At 34.7% G+C, this 20,345-nt stretch overlaps 1 protein-coding gene across 1 annotated transcript in view; it reads left to right on the forward strand.

Annotated features, from left to right (window-relative positions):
- The window catches only part of PH4alphaEFB (prolyl 4-hydroxylase subunit alpha-1), a gene marked incomplete in the record, with an annotated part of 205,716 nt that overhangs the window by 158,566 nt on the left and 26,805 nt on the right, over positions 1-20,345 (forward strand). The window contains 3 exon segments of the mRNA XM_081729523.1: positions 1,908-2,132; positions 4,804-4,869; positions 19,147-19,312. Of these exon segments, the coding sequence (XP_081585649.1) occupies positions 1,908-2,132; positions 4,804-4,869; positions 19,147-19,312 (457 nt within the window).

Here is a 20,345-nt window from a genome sequence, read left to right on the forward strand (position 1 = left end):
ACTGTATTTGTTTACCTTCCTCCATTGTTGTATGGTCTAGTCTCGGTATAACCTTTTCCAGTGAATCCTCTTCTTTGTCGTAGCTGCGATAAATTATTGTTTGTTATGTAATCCCCGAACCATCAAGCTACCTTCAAATATTCTCCTCCACAGACTTCTTGACAAAATTTTTGACAACATGAATTTTTCTGTATACACACAAAAATCCGGAACTTGATGCAGACAGAAAGAATCAAAATTAGGATGGGAATATTATCATAAATAACTTTATAAACAACAACAACAACAAAATGTCTTAAAATTTGTAACTTGCAAAAACATTATTTATTTATTCACTTCAAGATATCCGCAAGATTTCTATGTCTGTGCATGATTATTCAATCGTAAGATTTACCAACACCAGAAAAATGTGAAAGCAGAAGTACCAACTATTAAACATTCATTTTATTCTATATGGTATGCATAAGTGCACAATAATGTGAAAATAACATAAAGAAAAATTTTGAAGTCAAGAAAGTCAAGGAAAAATTTTGAAGTTTACTTTCAAGAAACATTCTTTTCGTACTCATACTAGTGAAGAATGTACAATTCCTTACTCGGGCCAGCTTTTGAGTAAGACTGCAGCACGAGCAGTTGAATTTCTAGAACAGGAATACAAGTAAGATCAGTATATTAGATTTTTTGTTAATCTAATATATAAAATTCAAAGTAATTATGAATTCATAACTCTTGACTTACGTTTGTGAATTCATAACTCTTGAACCACCCGACCGATCTCGTTGAAATTTTCGACATAGATGAGGTTCGGACCTCGGATGATTTTTGTATTTTCACTTGGACGATGCAACGTAGGAAATGGGGAGGGAGATATATAAAACTCTATATATATATATATATATATATACAAGGGCGGATCCAAGGGGGGCTAAGGGCTATAGCCTTCCTTGACGCTCAGATTTACACTGGATAAAATGGGCTTCAATTCTGCTTTACACTGTATAAAACGAAAAATTATGGTTTAGCCCCTCCCTTGATCATATCCTGGATCCGCCATTATATATATATATATATATATATATATATATATATATATATATATATATATATATATAAGTGAAAGTGACTAACTACTAAACCACCCGACCAATCTCCATCAATTTTTTTAACATAGATGAGATTGGAGCCTGAAATGGTTTTTATCATTACACTTTGACGGTGCAACTTAGGGTAAGGGGGCAGGTATTTAAAAATGATAAATGACCGATATTAGTGCCGAATCCATAGTTTTCGGAATAACTGAGATGAACAGTGACACTTCCGATGCCGTTTAAATTCAAATTCAGTCCTGCAGCTTGATCGAAAATGACCGATATTAGTGTCGAATCCATAGTTTTCGAGGTCGCTGGAACGAACAGTGTCACTTCCGATGCCGTGTAAATTGAAATTCAGACCCCATTGCTCTTTATGTCCAAAATGAAACGTATGCTCCCCGTGCGAAGAAGGGCAATCTGCTAGTTGTATATAACCAACCACCATTTTCACACCTTTTCTATAATTACGTTGAAAATCATAGTAACCGAGCAAAAATTAGGTTGAAGAAAGGATGTTCAGTATTTTTCTTCCTTTTCATATGTTAAATTTTGTTGGTGAAAATACAATATGGAGTGCCTTACTTTGTTGAAACATGCTTTAACGTATTGTTTTCGTCCTTTACCACTACTGAAACACTAGAAAGTTTAATGTTCTATTATTTTGAAGTTTTTCATTTAATATATATATATAATATCTTAAGTTGAAAAACCTTACCTTTAAATGTAGAAAAAACATGTTTAATACTGTTTGCTTACAAGATAGAGGTGGTAACTTTATTTTCAGTTTTAATTCTAAAATTCTTGTTGATTTTGTAGTTCCGAAGAGCGACAGTACAAAATTCTAAGACTGGAGAGCTTGAGACAGCAAGTTACCGTATTAGTAAATCTGCATGGCTGAAGGGCGAGGAACATGAATATGTAGCTACTGTGAACCAGAGAGTAGAGGATTTGACTGGATTGACTGTTGATACCGCCGAGGAGCTTCAAGTTGTCAATTATGGAATTGGAGGCCATTACGAGCCTCACTATGATTTTGCAAGGGTAAGAAAGCTTTATAGGTGTGTATTTTTGTAGCTTCGGCTTTTTTTTTTTTGACGATCTTCTGTTTTTTTCCAACGAAATGCTCTGTGACGTCTAAGTTTTTCTCCCACCCCTTCTCCGTAAATTACACAGAAAGAAGGAGCTGGTAGGTAGCCTCACGTTGCTCAAGGACAGTAGTGTCAGGCGGACAAGAACATTGGTAGCGTTTCCGATGGTTTTACAGCATTGGTAGATCCCTGAGTAAGCGTACATTGCAACACATATTTATTTCATTCCCTACCTTATTCTCCCCTCCTCCCTCATTGTATTCCTTTCTGCTTATATCGTAAAAGTAGTACTTACCTTAGTTGAAATGGAACTTCCCGCAATACTACTCAAGGCAGGGTGGTGCGTTTTGCTATTAGAAAGGCCTTTCTTCTCACACTCTCTCTTCTATTTCCTCGTAGAATACACGGTGTAGCTGTGAATCATGAACGTAACTCGCAACGGCTCTGATTGGTTCAACCTGCCATTCCCTGTCACTGGAGTGGGCTTCTCGATTCGCCGTAGTTGTAGCAGCTTCTTATTAAGTCGTACTTTAAAACTGAATATCGAGAAGTGCTCCAATAATAGCCAGTGAAAGTGTTTATTACAGTAATGTTGAAGAGGTAGAAGAATAGTTTTTTGTTCCACTTCTTTAGTTATTTGTTTATTTTCTTTTCTTTTCTTTCTTTTATGTACCCCATGGGAATATGCCATCCTATCCGTCACACTCGCATAGTCCATATGACTTAAAGTCTACAATTCTAATAGACTTAGGAAACGCTGCCGTTTTAGCCCCGTTTATGAGGGAATAATGCATTTCTACAAGACATATGTATCCTACTTGCCTATCCAGCAAGAGCGCGATATCTTCTTCCCATAAAGATATATACAGTATATATATATATAAGTATCCTTCGGATGAAGAAGGGATGGTTACATATTTACAACACCAGTTTTTGTGATGAAAATCCGACTATATACACAAACAGTCGATTTTTGAAAGTATGAAAAACTAGTAATTCACCTCTTGTTTGTTTTCCTTCCACTGTAGGAAATAGTTTTTACGAAAAGCCGCTACATCCTGTGTATCACTTGACGCAATTGATATGTTTGAAAGACTTGAGAGACACACATTTTTGGCCAGTACTTTTGAACGGGAATTAATGGAGCGTGTTTCTTATCATCAAAAATTTGGTTAGTCGCTGTCAAAACCGTGAGGAAAAGAGAAAATAATACTTTAATTATTGATATTCACTTTCAAATGAATTTGGTAAATAGCAGCAGAAGCATAACAGGAAGAGCTTCAAGATATACCTTCCAAGGAACGTGTGACCTCATATGCAATCTGTACTTACTAAATTTAGTTTCGGAAAATAATAATAATAATAATAATAATAATAATAATAATAATAATAATAAAGTCAACTACCCTAAGCATGCGTTCTAGGCACCACTGGACAACAGTGTCATCTATCACTGTGCTTTAAATTACATTTTATAAGCATTGTGGCATAATTATTACATTTTTCGTAAAGAAACGAAACTGCTTTTCTCAAGAGGAATTAGAAATTACATTGTTCTCATATAATTGTGCTTTAAGTTTTATCACTGTACAATCAATACTCGCAGCTAGTTTCCTTACTTAACCTCTTAGCATCCTTCCTAAATATGTACAAACTTCCAAAGTAGGTTTAGACACGAGCGTCTCTGGCGGGTGAGGGACGAGAGGGACGCGTCTCCCAATATTTTGAAGTGCATAATATTGAATATTTATTCTAATTTAATTTATTTGCTAACGATAGAATAACATATAAATAATAATTATTATATTTATATGGAATATAATGTTCAGGCTGTGAAACGATTATAACAGAGTTATTGATATACCTTAGGGGGCCTGTGAAGGTAAGCAGAAAGGTAACAAATGGAATCGAAGATAATAAACAGGTTGGGCTATGTAGTAACATTTAAAACCACTTTGATGTTCCCCAGATTTTAAGGTTAGTTTAAAGGGACAAGTTTCGCCGCTAGACGTCACTACAGTCTTCGTATCTCTCTCATGTATTTTTTACTTTTCACGAAAATTCACGATTTCTCTTATAAATTTCAACCTACAGACTTCAAATTTTTTAGAGAAGGAACTTCATAATCTATCCAAGGGAACAGTCTGTGCCAATTTTTTATTTAGCATTTTCTTTATTGTTGAAATGGCTTCAATATTGAAATGGATATCCAAACCTTTAACAATGAAACTGCTTCAACAATTAAGAAAATTCTAAATAAAAAATCGGCACGGATTGTTCCCTTGCATAGATTATGAAGTTCCTTCTCTAAAAATTTGAAGTCTCTAGGTTGAAATTTGTAAGAGAAATCGTGAATTTTCGTGAAAGGTAAAAAATACATGTGAGAGATACGAAGACTATACTGACATCTAGCGGCAATACTTGTCCTTTTACACCAACCTTAATGCCAGAGACGCCAGTTGGTTTAGATGTAGTCTTGTTCAAAATTTTATTTAGGAAAAGTTACGACTTGTTTTTAATGCTCTTCTTCTACTAATTATCTTACTCTATTTTACATTCTTTACTCTTCTACCTTGCATTTAATCAGTTGCCTCTTTTAATTTTGTTTTAATTTCTATTTTCAGAGGGAAGAAAAGAATGCATTTAAAAGTTTGGGAACAGGAAATAGGATAGCAACTCTTTTGTTTTATGTAAGTATATAACGTTTGCGTAACGAAAATTTCATTATTTTATTTTCACACAACTGTAGTGTCTACGGAACAATATTAGAATAACATAGATCCCTAATAGTGAGTGGTTGTCCCAGTAGTGTAGGATGTTTGCCTAACAAAGTGGGAGTCAGTGCTTGAGTTCTCAACAGTCCAGCGTTCATAATTTTCTGTTAACAGTGGTGAGTATCTGCGCCATCTTTATTTTTTTAGCTCATTGATTTCTACGGGGAATTATTTTTATGTTTTGCTTCAAATGAACTGAAATATTAATGGTGTGATTTTTCTGATTTCTCCATCAAATCTTTCTAAATGTCTGTTGCTACGTGACATGTAATGTGACGTATAATATTATGTGACATAATATGCGTTGTGACATAATTTTATATGTCACTATGTGACATACAATATTATATGACAATATTATGTCACATATAATATTGTGATATTATGCGAGGTATAATGCAAGGTGTATCAAAAAGGACTTTACAACTTTGAAACTCATATAGATTTATTCATTTATCTGACACATAGTTTTGGTGTCATTTTGTATCAAAGTACATTTTTTTTTTTTTTTAATCTCATACTTAAAGAGGTTCAATGTAGCTTCCATTGGTGATGTAGCACACATCCCATCTGAAGTCGGTTTCTTGTCGAAAATTCCTTACAAGCAATTCTATCAGTGTCTTTTAATTCTTGCACCATTGCATTGCATGGTTTGAGATGCAACCGTTTTCTCAACACACGCCAAACTGTCATGTATGGGACGCCCAGCTGTCAACAAGCACACTGGGTTGATTTTGTAGAACTGTTCACAAAGCTTTGTCTCACTTCCTCTACAACGTCTTAACACGTACGGGGACGACCTGAAGATTTGTTGTGTCTTACCGAAACATCCAGTTTCAATAAAACACTTATCCCACCGATAAATAGTAGGCCTACTGTGTAGCGCACCTTACAGCCGTTAATCAACAAGCGGAAATTTAACTTCCAATAAGGCAAAAAAAATCCCGTCGTGAAAATTCGGTGTTGCAGGGCGCAATTCGCTAAGATTCCTTGAATGTTATACACTTGAAGTCAGTAAATAATCTTATTCTAAATACTAATATATATTCCAGACGACGATTATTATTAAAGATATTTGAAAATTCAAAAAGATTAATAATTCCAATGAGTAAACAATTTATTTAACAAATTTAGAAAAAAAAATTCACTCAATAACAATAATTTTTAATGACTTTAACAGCAACAATTTTTTTTTTTTAACTTGAATAATAAAATGACTAGCAAGTTCTGATAATTACGGACTGATAATTAATATTCAATTGACTAATTACACAGTTTCATTAGAACTATTATACACAAAATTCTTTCACAAATTAGGAATTTACTCAAATTTCATTTAGTTGAATACCTGCAAATGGAGTACGGATCTTCCTATATCAGTACGAAACAAAATTCTTCGGTCAAATTCTCGTAAATCACGCAATGATCAAAGTTCCCAAAAACAAATGGCAAATTAAATCGTTAGTCGAATTCGTTTCCAATGGCTAATGATCCTAATCGAGGTAGATTCAATTACTTACAAAAATATAAAATATATTTAAATAACAAAACGAAATTTAACCAGTCAAAAATCTAATGAAAGAAAGACTAACAATTCAACTAAAAATTCTCGGCTGCCTAAGTCGATCCTATGGACAAACTTAATTAACAAGTAGAATTTAAAGGCAAATAAAAACGTAACCAACAAACCCAAGAGAATTACGAAACATGTACTTACCAAAGAAAGTAACAGCTGGGCCAAACCCCTTCACCACTCATCAAACCTCAGCTCAAAGGAATCGATCCAGGCTCAAAAGACAAATTCTCCAAGAAATACTTCAATAGCAAAAGCAATTTCAATCAACTTCCTTAACCTCGGAACCCGCAACTTTCGTAGATTTTTTAAAAAAAGAATGAAACTAATACACGGACTGTAGTCAATAAGGAACTTCAGTACTCCATTTTCGCAATTTGATCTTAGCTGCTTCAATCCAAGGCTTCAACTCAAAGCAGCAACAGCGAGCCGGCAGAAACGAAAACAACAGGCGTTACGTCATACGTCACGCGGCTCGCGGCTGCGTGCCCAGAGGAGAAGACCTTGACTTTACACTCATTGCTCTTTACACACACAAAAGTAGAAAAAAAGAACAAAACATTTTTGTTGAACACAAGTTTCCAATGAAAAAGTAATCAACCATACATTTTTATTCTTTTCTTTTCTTCCTGAATTTCTTTCTTTTTAATAAAGTCCTTTTAATCATGCTTTTACAACACGCCATTTAATCTTTCTTTTTATTATTTTATTATCCATTTCCAGCTGTTCTTCAAAATCCTCTAGTCCTCTGGATATCTCGACAGAGAACACTGATGGAAATGCATTTCAGTGGCGGCTCGGAAGGATGTCACCGCCACAGATCTCCCACCCTCGATGGAAAAATTCCTACAGAATTTTTCTGTCACAATCTGGACTGGGAAATCTATAAGCTGGAAAACTCATAAAAAAATTACAACATAAAGACGCATTAGTGATAATTTATCATAATTTTTCATTCACATAAATATTTTTCAATTTCATTTTTTTTTCAGTTATAATTTTTACAAATGAATTTGGACAAAACAACTTAAAAATTTTTACACTTTAAAACTTTAGAATTCTTTCAATTTTATTTACTCCATTTATTTGAATTTTCATTTAAATTTTTCTTTATTGTTTTGCGCAAAACAATTTAAAATTCTTCCAAAATTTTACATTTAATATTATCTTTCACAAATTATTAAGATTCAAACTTTTCAAACAGATTTAAAAATTTTTCCAAACTTTACAATTAATAAAACTACAAATACACTTTAAAAATTCGTTATAATTCAAGCATAATACTTAATTTTCTTTACTTCACAATTCTACTACAGATCAATAGCTTTCCGGAAGTCAGTTGTTACCTGCATTTTCATTTCTTCTAGGAAAATATTTCTTAAGTTCAGAGACATGAACTCTTCTGAAGGAGTCTCTCGAATTCTCCAAATCAGAGACCAACACAGTGTTAGGAGTTAAAAATTTTCTAATAATAAATGGACCTTCCCACTTCACACTCAATGACCTCGTTATCTTCTCAGACAAAGAAGATTTAATGTGAGATTTGATCAAAATCTGATCATCAACCTTAACAACAACCGGACCTCTTATCTTTGAAAAGAATTTCCTTCTATTCATCCAAGACTTTTCCATATTGACCAGAGCTCGATTCCAAATTTCGGTATTATTAAAATTTATAATTTCTGGATTATTAATCTTCCATCGAGATTCAAGTGGGGTGTTAATTGGACGTCCATAAAATAGCTCGTATGGTATAGACTTTAACCCAGAATGCTCACACAGGTTAAGAGTGAATTGTAGCTCAGGAATAAACCGTGACCAGCTGACTTGCTTATCATAACAATAAGCACGAAGAGAATTTTTTAAGGTTTTCACGAATCTCTCCGAAATGTTTGCCTCAGCGTGGTACGGGCTTATTCTAATATGCTCGATACCCAAGCCAAAAAGGAAAATTTTAAAATGGTTTGATACAAAAACAGAAGCGTTATCAGTAGAAAGTGACTCAGGGAGGCCAAGTCTACTGAAAACTTCAAGAAGATGATTACAAATTGTTTGAGAACTTAATTTCCTTAATTTCTCAAGAAAGACATACCGTGAAGCATTATCCACTCCAATCAGGATAAACTTATATCCATTGGAGGTAGGTAGAGGACCAATTATATCAATCATTATGTTCTCAAAAACTCTCTTTGCAAGTTTAGAAATTAAAGGTCCCATTTTCTTTTGATTATTATCTTTTACTAGCTGACATTTAGGACACGTTTTTACGTATTCTTTCACATCTTCTACCATAGTTCCCCATGTATAACGACGCATCACCTTTTTTAGCGTCCGGAAAATCCCTGAGTGTCCCCCGGTCAAATGTTGGTCATGAAAATATTCAATAATCAATTTCTGCAAATGTTGAGGTATTACTATTTTATATGGAAAGGTTAAGGCTTTACTTTTCTTCATCAAAATTCCTTTATTCATAATATAATTTCTAACGTTCTCCCCATATTCAATTCTTTCCATAATATTTCTTAATTCTTCATCTTCTCTCTGCAAAACCTCAATTGGTTCCTTCACGAGAGGAAGATTCCAACTATTTGCAATTTTTAAATTTTTCCTCATAATAGCAAGACCAACTGGACCATCCACTTGCACAAACTCATAGGGATCATAACAACGTGTCAGGAAATCGGCAACAATGTTCTCGTGGGATCTAATATGCTTAATCGTGAAATTAAATTGGCAAAGAGTTTCAACTAAAGGTCCATATTTAAGGAGTCTCTTCGAATTTCCGAGTATCCAGGAAAGAGCCTTATTATCTGTGAACACCACGAAGTCATTGACAAGATAGTGGCGGAATCTATAAATAGTTTTTACCAAACTAAAAAATTCTATTTCATAGATACTTCTATGACGGTCCGCTTCCGTTAATTTTTTACTATAGAACGCGATTGGGGCCAAGTTATTATGCTGATCCAATTGTGACACTAGGCCTCCGATCGCTCTCCCTGACCCATCAACATGGACAAAAAACTTCTTTGATAGATCAGGAGTCTTCAACACGACATTTTCAATCAATAACTCCTTCAATTTATTCAATATTTTCTGGTGTTCATGTGTCCAAACAAAAGGTTTTTTAGGTGACTTCAATTCACTAATAGGGGCCATTATTTCTTGCAACCCACTAACAAACCTCGCATAATATAAAAAAAGTCCACAAATTTTTTGAACCCCACATCTATTACGAGGAGGAGGGATATTCTTAATTGCTGTAACTCTAGATGGATCGAGCTCAATTGTCTCCCCATCAGCTATGAAACCCAGATATTTAATCTTTTTCCTAAAGAAAAAACTTTTATCTGGAGAAATAGTAACTCCATGTTTCCTTAATCTTTCTAGCACTAATTTAAGTACCCTCTTATGTTCTTCTAAGGTATCTGTCGTTACCAGCAGATCATCAAAATAAATCCTTACGCCTTGATCTTTTAAATCACCCAATATTTTCTCCATTGCTCGAGCCAAAATGCAACTACCGGTCTTTATACCAACTGGTACTCGAGTAAACTGATAACTTCCACGAGGAGTAACAATCGTAGTTATCTCTCTAGAGCTTTTATGAAGGGGGATTTGGAAATATGCCTTGGTCCAGTCAATCGATGAAAACCAACGCTTCCCCGCTAAACTAGCCAAGCATTCCTCCAAATTAGGCGAAGGAAACACATCGTCACTTATAAGCTTGTTAGCATTACAAAAATTCCCAACAATACGATGTGTACCATTCTTATTTTTTACCAGGAAACAGCTGCTACCATAATTTGAGTGGTCCACCTCCACTAGAATACCTTGTGATACAAGATCTTTAATACAATCATAAAAAATTTTTTCCTTATTTTTTGCAACCGGAAAAGGAGATTCTTTGAAAGGTTTGTTTTCTTTAAGGTATAATTTAGCTTCAAAGTCTTTAATACAACCAATTTTATCATTTATAACATCTGAAAAGCTTGAACGCAATTCACTGACAAACTCCAAAACTTCTGGATCATCACAACAATCCAAGTAATTCGAATTCCCTAAACTACTATTATTATTATTCCCGGAACTAACTTTCGAAACTTCAATATTATCCGGAACCGAAAACTGTTTTTCATTTTTCTTTATCAAATCCAGAAAGTTCTTTGATTGTTCTAAATCAATATCTGAAATAGTAGAGTCACTATCAACTACATCCTTTTGGACCGCCGCAATACATTCCATCATTTGTGAACCATCTTCCATTAGTGTCTGCTTTGACTTCTTTTTCCTCTTCTTCCTCATCTTTTTCTTGCCTGATGATTGAACACAATCTCCTTCAATAGGATCCTCATGAAAAGAGACAACTTTTTCCTCAACCTTTGAATTTGACTTAATATCCTGTCTATCATCAACTAAATATCCCATATTAACTATAGGATTAACCACTGGTCGTTCTTCCTCATTTCCATTAGATGACATTGCATTCGCACCACCTTGTTCCCAAAATGTTATTGGATCAGCCGAATAAAAACTCGGATTATCTAAATGACACAGTTCTTTAGTACCCTCACAATTCTTGGGTACATCTTCATTGTCTTTACATTCGATGAATTGTTTAAGTCCCCTTAACTGATCTTGAGATGGTACAGTAATCTCCAAAAGATGTCGTTCAATTTCCGCTAATTCGATCTCGCACTGAACACCAATCTCGCATTTCATGTTAACTGGTCTTAAATCACGCCTAAAATCTTCAGATAAATCATCGAAATTGTCCAAATGGCCTGCATGACTTCCTGATGTAAACCCTTTCATACCAGAAATGTCTCGAAAAAATAATAAGGTATTTTTCCTAAAATCATTTACATCACTTCCTTCAATCTCCTTTCGGTGGCCGGCACTATGTCCTGATTTAAATCCCGTAGAGGTCGACGAAGATCTTTCACTTTCTTTCAAAGGAAAATCACCAAATTGCAATAGAACCGATTTCCTACCATTGCGTAATAGTAATCTCTTTTTAGCAAAATCCACTAAAGACGAAGTATTTTTTAAAAAGGGTGTACCTAGTAAGCAGTCACATGGTAACTCCGAAACCACTAAAAATCTTACACGCTCAAACCATCCTGATAAATTAATGGTAACAGTTATTTCACTTTCACTTATGTAAGTCAATCCAAGAGGTGCACGAATATTTAATGGTTTGGTTTCAACACGATAGTGCGTCAACCCACAACGTTCGATTAATCTTTTAGTAATAAGATTATATGAAGATCCACTATCAATGCAGACATTAACGAGTTTATTATTAATTAAAGCCTTAACAAAGGTTGCCACCACATTATCCATCTGTGCCGGAACTACTCCCGATCGATTTAAACTATCATACCGAGTTTTGGATTTTATCAGTGAATCAGATTCTCTCCCTTCAGAATTATAATTACTTTTTACATTATTTTCAACTTTCTTTTCATGATTATTCCTCCCAAAAATTTTCGATGAAGCAGCTGAAGCTAAATTAGCATTAAACGTAGTGGTTTTTATTCCTATTTTCCTATTATATTCAAGTTGATTTCGAAATATTTTAGAATATTCTTCAGCTCGCTCTCTAAGTTCTATAATACTTCCAGGAATATGAAAGTTTAGCATTTTAAATCTGACAGCTGGATTCATCCCGTCAAGAATAATATTAATAAGCTGTAACTCTTCACGATTACAATCTAACACTAATGAAGTAAAGTAAATATCATTAACAAAGTGTTCAACCGCCTCATTTAATCTCTGTTTTCTATATAATCTATCAGCAATCAAAGAATGTTTAACTGTTTTTGAAATAAATTTATCAAAAATCCTAGCTCTAAACAACTTCCAAGGAACGTTAAGTTGAATAGCCCGCTGAACTTCAATCAGAAATTCTCCCTCACATTTACTCAATAAGGAACAATACACCAGACTCATTGAATAATTCGAGTTTTCATTAAATTCTTCAAGTGCCAACAAAATTTCAAAAACTATTAAACTGTTCTTGCCGTCTATATTTTTAAAGTTTTTTAATTTAGAATCTAACAGCTCAGTTGTTTTTGTAAAAAGATATTGATCACACAAATGCTTCGGAAAAATTCCAGGAAAATACTCACTGGAGCTCGACTGCTCTTTCCTCGATAGACTACCTTCACCTCGAGGGTTTTCACACACATTTCCAAGTAATCCCAAACGACAATTTCCGACTGGAGTAGAATTCTTTATTGCAGCTACTCGTTTATAATAATTTCCTATTCTCTGATAATTTGTAACCTTTGATGGACTCGCACCCTGAGTACTACTAACATTAGTCAAGTCAAAATCAACTTGCCTAGATGGCATATTTTCCAAACATTCTACTCCCGGAGTGTTTCTTATAGGATAATTGTTTCTATGTTCGATTCCCGCCTGAGGATTTATTCCTACAGACTCTCTCGGCTCAATTATATTAGCCCTTAGTATCCCTCTCATTGAAGGCATCTCGGGTTCAAACCTGATTCCATCAAACAAACTATTAATTGGGGTAGGAGGTTGAGCCATCCTGCTAATATTATTTACTGGAGGATTCTCTAAACTCAAACTACTACTATTTGAATAATAATTAATTCCTAATCCAGACCCATTTCCGAAATCTCTATTACTTTCTGAGCTAAAGCTGTTTCGATTAACAAAAAGCAAAGAATCACGATTCGGCGGCGTTAAACTCATATTCATCACACTTATATTAATGTCAACCATTCCGGTTTGATCTAACGTAATTAAGTTTTCGCTTAAACTTTCTTCAGGCATTTCAATATAAACATCATTATTGGAAGACATGATTAATACTATCAATATTATACTAAAATACATAAACTATATAAATAAGAATTTCTAACTACACTAACTACAAAAATTCCAAACAAAAACCAACTACAAAACACTATAATTCTCACAAAAACCACTGTTTGAATCTAATAGCAATTAAATAGACCTTCTTATAGCAATTAAGAACTCCTCCCGGCTCGTAATCAACCGCCAACAAGTGACTCCCGAAAACCTATTTTTTTTTTTTTCAAAAAGAACCGTAATAATTTCAATACATTGAACAATTTTTAATTAACTATAATTTACTGACCTCGTCTAGAATCCAAATTCTTAATACAAACCTACTTTTCAAATACTACCAGCTTGAAAACAACGAATGTAGTAGGTTAATGGAGTTGAAGCCTTGGATCTTGTAGCGCACCTTACAGCCGCTAATCAACAAGCGGAAATTTAACTTCCAATAAGGCAAAAAAAATCCCGTCGTGAAAATTCGGTGTTGCAGGGCGCAATTCGCTAAGATTCCTTGAATGTTATACACTTGAAGTCAGTAAATAATCTTATTCTAAATACTAATATATATTCCAGACGACGATTATTATTAAAGATATTTGAAAATTCAAAAAGATTAATAATTCCAATGAGTAAACAATTTATTTAACAAATTTAGAAAAAAAAATTCACTCAATAACAATAATTTTTAATGACTTTAACAGCAACAATTTTTTTTTAACTTGAATAATAAAATGACTAGCAAGTTCTGATAATTACGGACTGATAATTAATATTCAATTGACTAATTACACAGTTTCATTAGAACTATTATACACAAAATTCTTTCACAAATTAGGAATTTACTCAAATTTCATTTAGTTGAATACCTGCAAATGGAGTACGGATCTTCCTATATCAGTACGAAACAAAATTCTTCGGTCAAATTCTCGTAAATCACGCAATGATCAAAGTTCCCAAAAACAAATGGCAAATTAAATCGTTAGTCGAATTCGTTTCCAATGGCTAATGATCCTAATCGAGGTAGATTCAATTACTTACAAAAATATAAAATATATTTAAATAACAAAACGAAATTTAACCAGTCAAAAATCTAATGAAAGAAAGACTAACAATTCAACTAAAAATTCTCGGCTGCCTAAGTCGATCCTATGGACAAACTTAATTAACAAGTAGAATTTAAAGGCAAATAAAAACGTAACCAACAAACCCAAGAGAATTACGAAACATGTACTTACCAAAGAAAGTAACAGCTGGGCCAAACCCCTTCACCACTCATCAAACCTCAGCTCAAAGGAATCGATCCAGGCTCAAAAGACAAATTCTCCAAGAAATACTTCAATAGCAAAAGCAATTTCAATCAACTTCCTTAACCTCGGAACCCGCAACTTTCGTAGATTTTAAAAAAAAAGAATGAAACTAATACACGGACTGTAGTCAATAAGGAACTTCAGTACTCCATTTTCGCAATTTGATCTTAGCTGCTTCAATCCAAGGCTTCAACTCAAAGCAGCAACAGCGAGCTGGCAGAAACGAAAACAACAGGCGTTACGTCATACGTCACGCGGCTCGCGGCTGCGTGCCCAGAGGAGAAGACCTTGACTTTACACTCATTGCTCTTTACACACACAAAAGTAGAAAAAAAGAACAAAACATTTTTGTTGAACACAAGTTTCCAATGAAAAAGTAATCAACCATACATTTTTATTCTTTTCTTTTCTTCCTGAATTTCTTTCTTTTTAATAAAGTCCTTTTAATCATGCTTTTACAACACGCCATTTAATCTTTCTTTTTATTATTTTATTATCCATTTCCAGCTGTTCTTCAAAATCCTCTAGTCCTCTGGATATCTCGACAGAGAACACTGATGGAAATGCATTTCAGTGGCGGCTCGGAAGGATGTCACCGCCACAACTGGGAGGATCTTTACCATACTTTGTACGAACATTACGTTGCACAGTTGTCGCAGACTCGAATTCTTCAAACCAAAACACACAGGTAGCACGCTTGGTACCAGTAAAGGCAGCCTTCTTTGCTGCAACTGGCGATAGCGCTTGCGGTGGCATGTATCTAAACTAGTGTACTACGTGAGTCAAAACTTGATGTATTTTGCTACAAAATGGCAGCAAAACCATGTCTGTAAGATAAATGAATAAATCAATTTAAGTTTTCAGAGTTGTAAAGTCCTTTTGGATACACCCTGTATTATGACATAGAATATTATGTGACGTAAAATATTTTGACACACAATATTATGACATATTGTGACATATAATATTATGTGACATAATATTGTGACATATGTGGCAATATTAATATTTAATAATCGAATTTAATTTAAGTAATATTAAATTTATATTTAGTAAAAAAACAAGGAAAATTTAACTATACTTGAAGAAAAAAATGGTAAAATCACACAATTGAAATTCCAGCCGATTTCTAAGAAAATAAAAATAATTCCCATTATAAATTAATAGGCCAAGAAATTAAAGTGGCGTACGTACTTTCATACATACTTTCATTGTGTAAAAATAAATACTTTTGAATTTTGTACGTACTGTGTTTGAAACAAAAAAGTCTTGGCGTACAGCATGGTTCTATGCCAGTATCTTCTGTGAGAGTTCCACTTAGACTCAATGTTTGTAGATAAAACAAAAAGATGTAATTATTGTAACTTTTTGGGGTAGTAATAGTGCCTTCCTCACACTGTCCTCCCCTTCTGAAAATCTAGGGTGGGTTCTTCACATATATGCTTTTCCCAGATTCTTCGATTGGCAAATGTACACAGTTTTCAGTGAATGCTTACAACTTGCACAATACTCCACCTATATTTGTAGAAGCACGTAATTCATCCTTAACTGCTCATAAACTGCTTCCTGTGTCGATTTGCTATACACAATTTGTTTCTTAATGGCCAGTTTATTGGTACACGGTTTTCTGGATCTCTGTTACTTCTTGCATTTTCCAGAAATTCCTTTCTCTTTTGAGAGTCCGCTCATTTGCCATTGCGTCATTCTCGTATATGCGTGATTTGATAGAATACATTGTTATTTTGAAATGGTGATGGCCACATTAGCTCTGCGATTAGTTGTTTTTGGCATGATTGATTTTTAAACTGCATTTTTGTGTGCTGTGGCTGCGGGATAGTGCGTTATCAGTACTGCTGTTTAATTGATTTGTATTTACGTCTATTGTCAGCATATGACGAGAAGACTACTGTTTTAAATTCCTTAACTAAGTAACTCTATGGCCTATGGAACCCGGAGATAAATAAATAAATAAAGTTCGAGGTAGTTATTAACTAGGATCAAAAATTTCATGTCAAAAAGTCCAACTTTTTTCCCGTAATGGAATCACAAATAAAATCACTTTAATTTTTACTTATAGAGATTGTACACTCATATCCAAAATTATTGTCGCATGTCTATAAATATTTGTTCTTGGAAAGTAATTTGATAACGAATTCGCTCGGTATTTCTTATAATGTTAGTATGTGTACAATCGGAAAATATATGTATGTGACAAATTTCATGTCAAAAGAGCAGTAAATAAGAACAATAAAACGAAAATAAAAGTTTCTTGTTCATTTAGCAATATTTTATTATACTCATTACAATTTTCGTATTTATATTTGGTCTAGGAATTAATTCGTGCGGTTGGTACGCACACATTGAAGCTGTAGTACAAACACAAAATACATAAATACCTTAAGAAAAATATTGTCCATCGCTAGCCACCACTTTCGCCCATCTGTCAGGCAATGTACGGATTCCGTGGCGAAAGAAGTCCTCATCCTTGGAAGCGATCCAGTCAGAGACCCATGTTTCGATATCTTCTGAAGAAGTAAACCGCTGTCCAATCAAATCGTTGTTCATGCAATCGAACAAGTAGTAGTCCGAAGGAGCAACGTCTGGTGAATACGGCGGGTGGGGTAAAACTTCCCATCCGACATTTTCTAAATAGGTTTTGACCGGTTTTGCGACATGTGGGCGAGCGTTATCATGTTGAACAATAAGTTTATCATGTCTGTTCTCCCATTCTGGTCGTGTTCTGGCCAGAGCTTGCTTCAAACGCATTAATTATCGTCGATAACGTTCTCCATTCATAGTTTCACCCGGTTGCAGCAGCTCATAGTACACCACACCTTTCATATCCCACCATATGCACAGCATAACCTTTGCACAGTGAATATCTCGTTTTGGTTGTGATGGACCTGGTTCACCTGGTTTCACCCAGGCCTTTTTTCGTTTAGGGTTCTCGTAATGGATCCACTTCTCATCACCCGTAATAATTCGATGCAGAAACCCCTTTCTGCTCTGTCGTTGAAGCAGCAATTCGCAAATGGTTTTTCGTCTTTCAACGTCTCTGTCTTTCAATTCATGTGGAACCCAATGTGACATCTTTTGAATCATTCCCATGGCTTTCAAGCGTTTGGAGACTGTTGTTTGATCAACGCCTAATGCTGCTGCAAGTTGTTCCTGCGTTTGACACGAATCCTGCTCGAGCAATGCTGTCAATTCTTCGTCTTGAAATTTTTTTAGCTGTCCAGCTCGCTCTTGGTCTGCCAAGCCGAAATCACCACTTCTAAACCGTGCAAACCACTTCTGACACGTTCGCTCAGCTAGAGCATGGTCACCATACACTTCCACCAAAATACGATGACTTTCAGTCGCACTTTTCTGCATGTTAAAGTAATGCAGCAGGACACCCCGCAAAAACACTTTATCAGGCACAAATTGCGCCATGTTCACTTAACTACAAACTGGTGTTGTTGACGCTTTAATCCACTGCCCTATACGACGAACGATACGCGATGACAGGGGTTTGCAACACATGTGTGGATACACGGAACTGTGGGACGCTCCGTTCGTTGCGCCATCTCTTGTCCACCCGCACGAATTAATTCCTAGACCAAATAATTCTTTTCCTATAAAATTTACCTCAAATATACATTTCCCGATTATACACATAGTATCAGTATTAAAAGTACCCTACAAAATCACTATCAAATTATATTCTTACAAGAAGACAGTCGACAGACATATGCGACAGTAATTTTGGACATGAGTGTACAACACGATATAAAACGATAATCATGCCTGTTGTGCTGTATGATTCTGAAACATGTTCGCTTACTTTGAGGGAAGAACGCAGACTGAAAATACTTGAGAATAAAATCCTGAGACGAATATTGAGACCCAAAAGGAACGGGAATGGGGAATAGCAGAAACTTCATAACAAAGAACTTCATAATTTATACGGTCTATCAAACATTGTTAGGGTCATAAAGTCTAGGAGGCTCAGGTGGGCAGGTCATGTGGCCAGAATGGAAGAAAGTTGGCATGCTTTCAAAGTCTTGACTGGAAGACCAGTCGGAAAATGTCCATTAGGAAGACCTGGACACAGATGGGAGGACAATATTAAGATAGATCGCGCAGAAATAGGAGTAAAAAGTAGAAACTGTATCCAGTTGGCTAAGGATAGAAGTCAGTGGAGAGCTTTTGTGAACACGACATTAAACCTCCAGGTTCCATAGGCCATAGAGTGAGTGAATAGAGATTGTATAACAAAACATTGTTTCAGTCAATACAATATTCGATTAATTTCACGTAAATTCGTCAATTCACAAGATGTGCAGAACAATATAAATACCTAAATTATGTACAAATATTGGTTACTTTAAAATATTTGAGAAGTTATATTCTTGTGAAATGATATAATTGTTACAGCACTGCTTTTTAGGTGCGAGGTTTTATAACTTTTCCTTCTGATATCTTTTTATCTAGATGAGCGACGTGGACCAAGGTGGAGCCACTGTATTTCCATCATTAAAATTATCTCTTTGGCCTAAAAAAGGGAGCGCTGCATTTTGGTTTAACCTTCATCCGAGTGGGGAAGGCGATTATCAGACTCGGCATGCTGCTTGTCCAGTTTTAACAGGATCAAAGTGGGGTAAGTTCCATTAATAGGTGGTAGTAATGATATTCTTACCTGTCGTTAATACAGCAGAGCACTATCTTGCGATTTTCAGAAATTGCAAGATGCGCTGTCATTTTTATTTATTTATTTTTTTAATCAGTATCTTCATAGTTTGGTAAGTTGCTTGATATAAGGTAAGAAGTTCCATTTATTGTACCACGGTGTGTAGATAACCTCTTCGCCTTGATGTAGAAATTACCTGTTTTTAATACGTTTTCATCAATTGCTCCGTCCATTTTTCTTCTTTCACGTTTTATGTTCATAGGTTTTTTTAAATGCTTTTTCATCAATTGTAACATCTTTCTTTACGTCAATTTTTCTTCTTTCACGTTTTTTACATTCCCTAGGTTTCTGAATACTTTTTCATCAATTTTAGCCTCATTCCCCACGTCTACTTCCCTTCTTTCACGTTTAGTCACGTTCCTTACGATTTTTAATAATTTGCCATCAATTGTAACCTCTTTCTCCCCGTTCGTTTTTCTTCTTCCAGGTTTAGTCATGTTCCTCTGTTTTTTAATACCTTTTCATCAATTGTAGCCTCTTTCTTCCTGTCCGTTATTTCTTCTTTTGCCTTTTGTGACGTTCCTTAGGTTTTTAAATACTTTTTCATCAATTGTAGCCTCTTTCTTCCTGTCTGTTGTTTCTTCTTTTACGTTTTGTCACGTTCCTTATGCCTTTATAGTTCTTTTTTCATTAATCGTAGCTTCTTTCTCGCCGCTAATTTTTCTTCCTAAACATTTTGTCACGTTCCGTAGATATTTTAATACTTTTTCCTCAATTATAGCCTCTTTCTCGTCGTTCATGTTTCTTTCACGTTCTTTCGGTCTTTTAATACCTTTTTATCAATTGTAGGTCTTTTTCACTACTGATTTTGCCTCTTTTACGTTTTGTTATGTTCTTAAGACTTTTTAAATATTTTTTCATGAGCTGTAGCATCTTTCTGTGTGTTCGGTCCTTACGTTTTGTTACGTTCCTTAGGTTTTTTAAAAAATACTTCATGAATTGT

This window comes from Thermobia domestica, chromosome 10 (genome assembly GCF_964235325.1).
Source record: "Thermobia domestica chromosome 10, izTheDome1.hap1.1, whole genome shotgun sequence".
Classification (NCBI taxonomy): Eukaryota; Metazoa; Arthropoda; class Insecta; order Zygentoma; family Lepismatidae; genus Thermobia; species Thermobia domestica.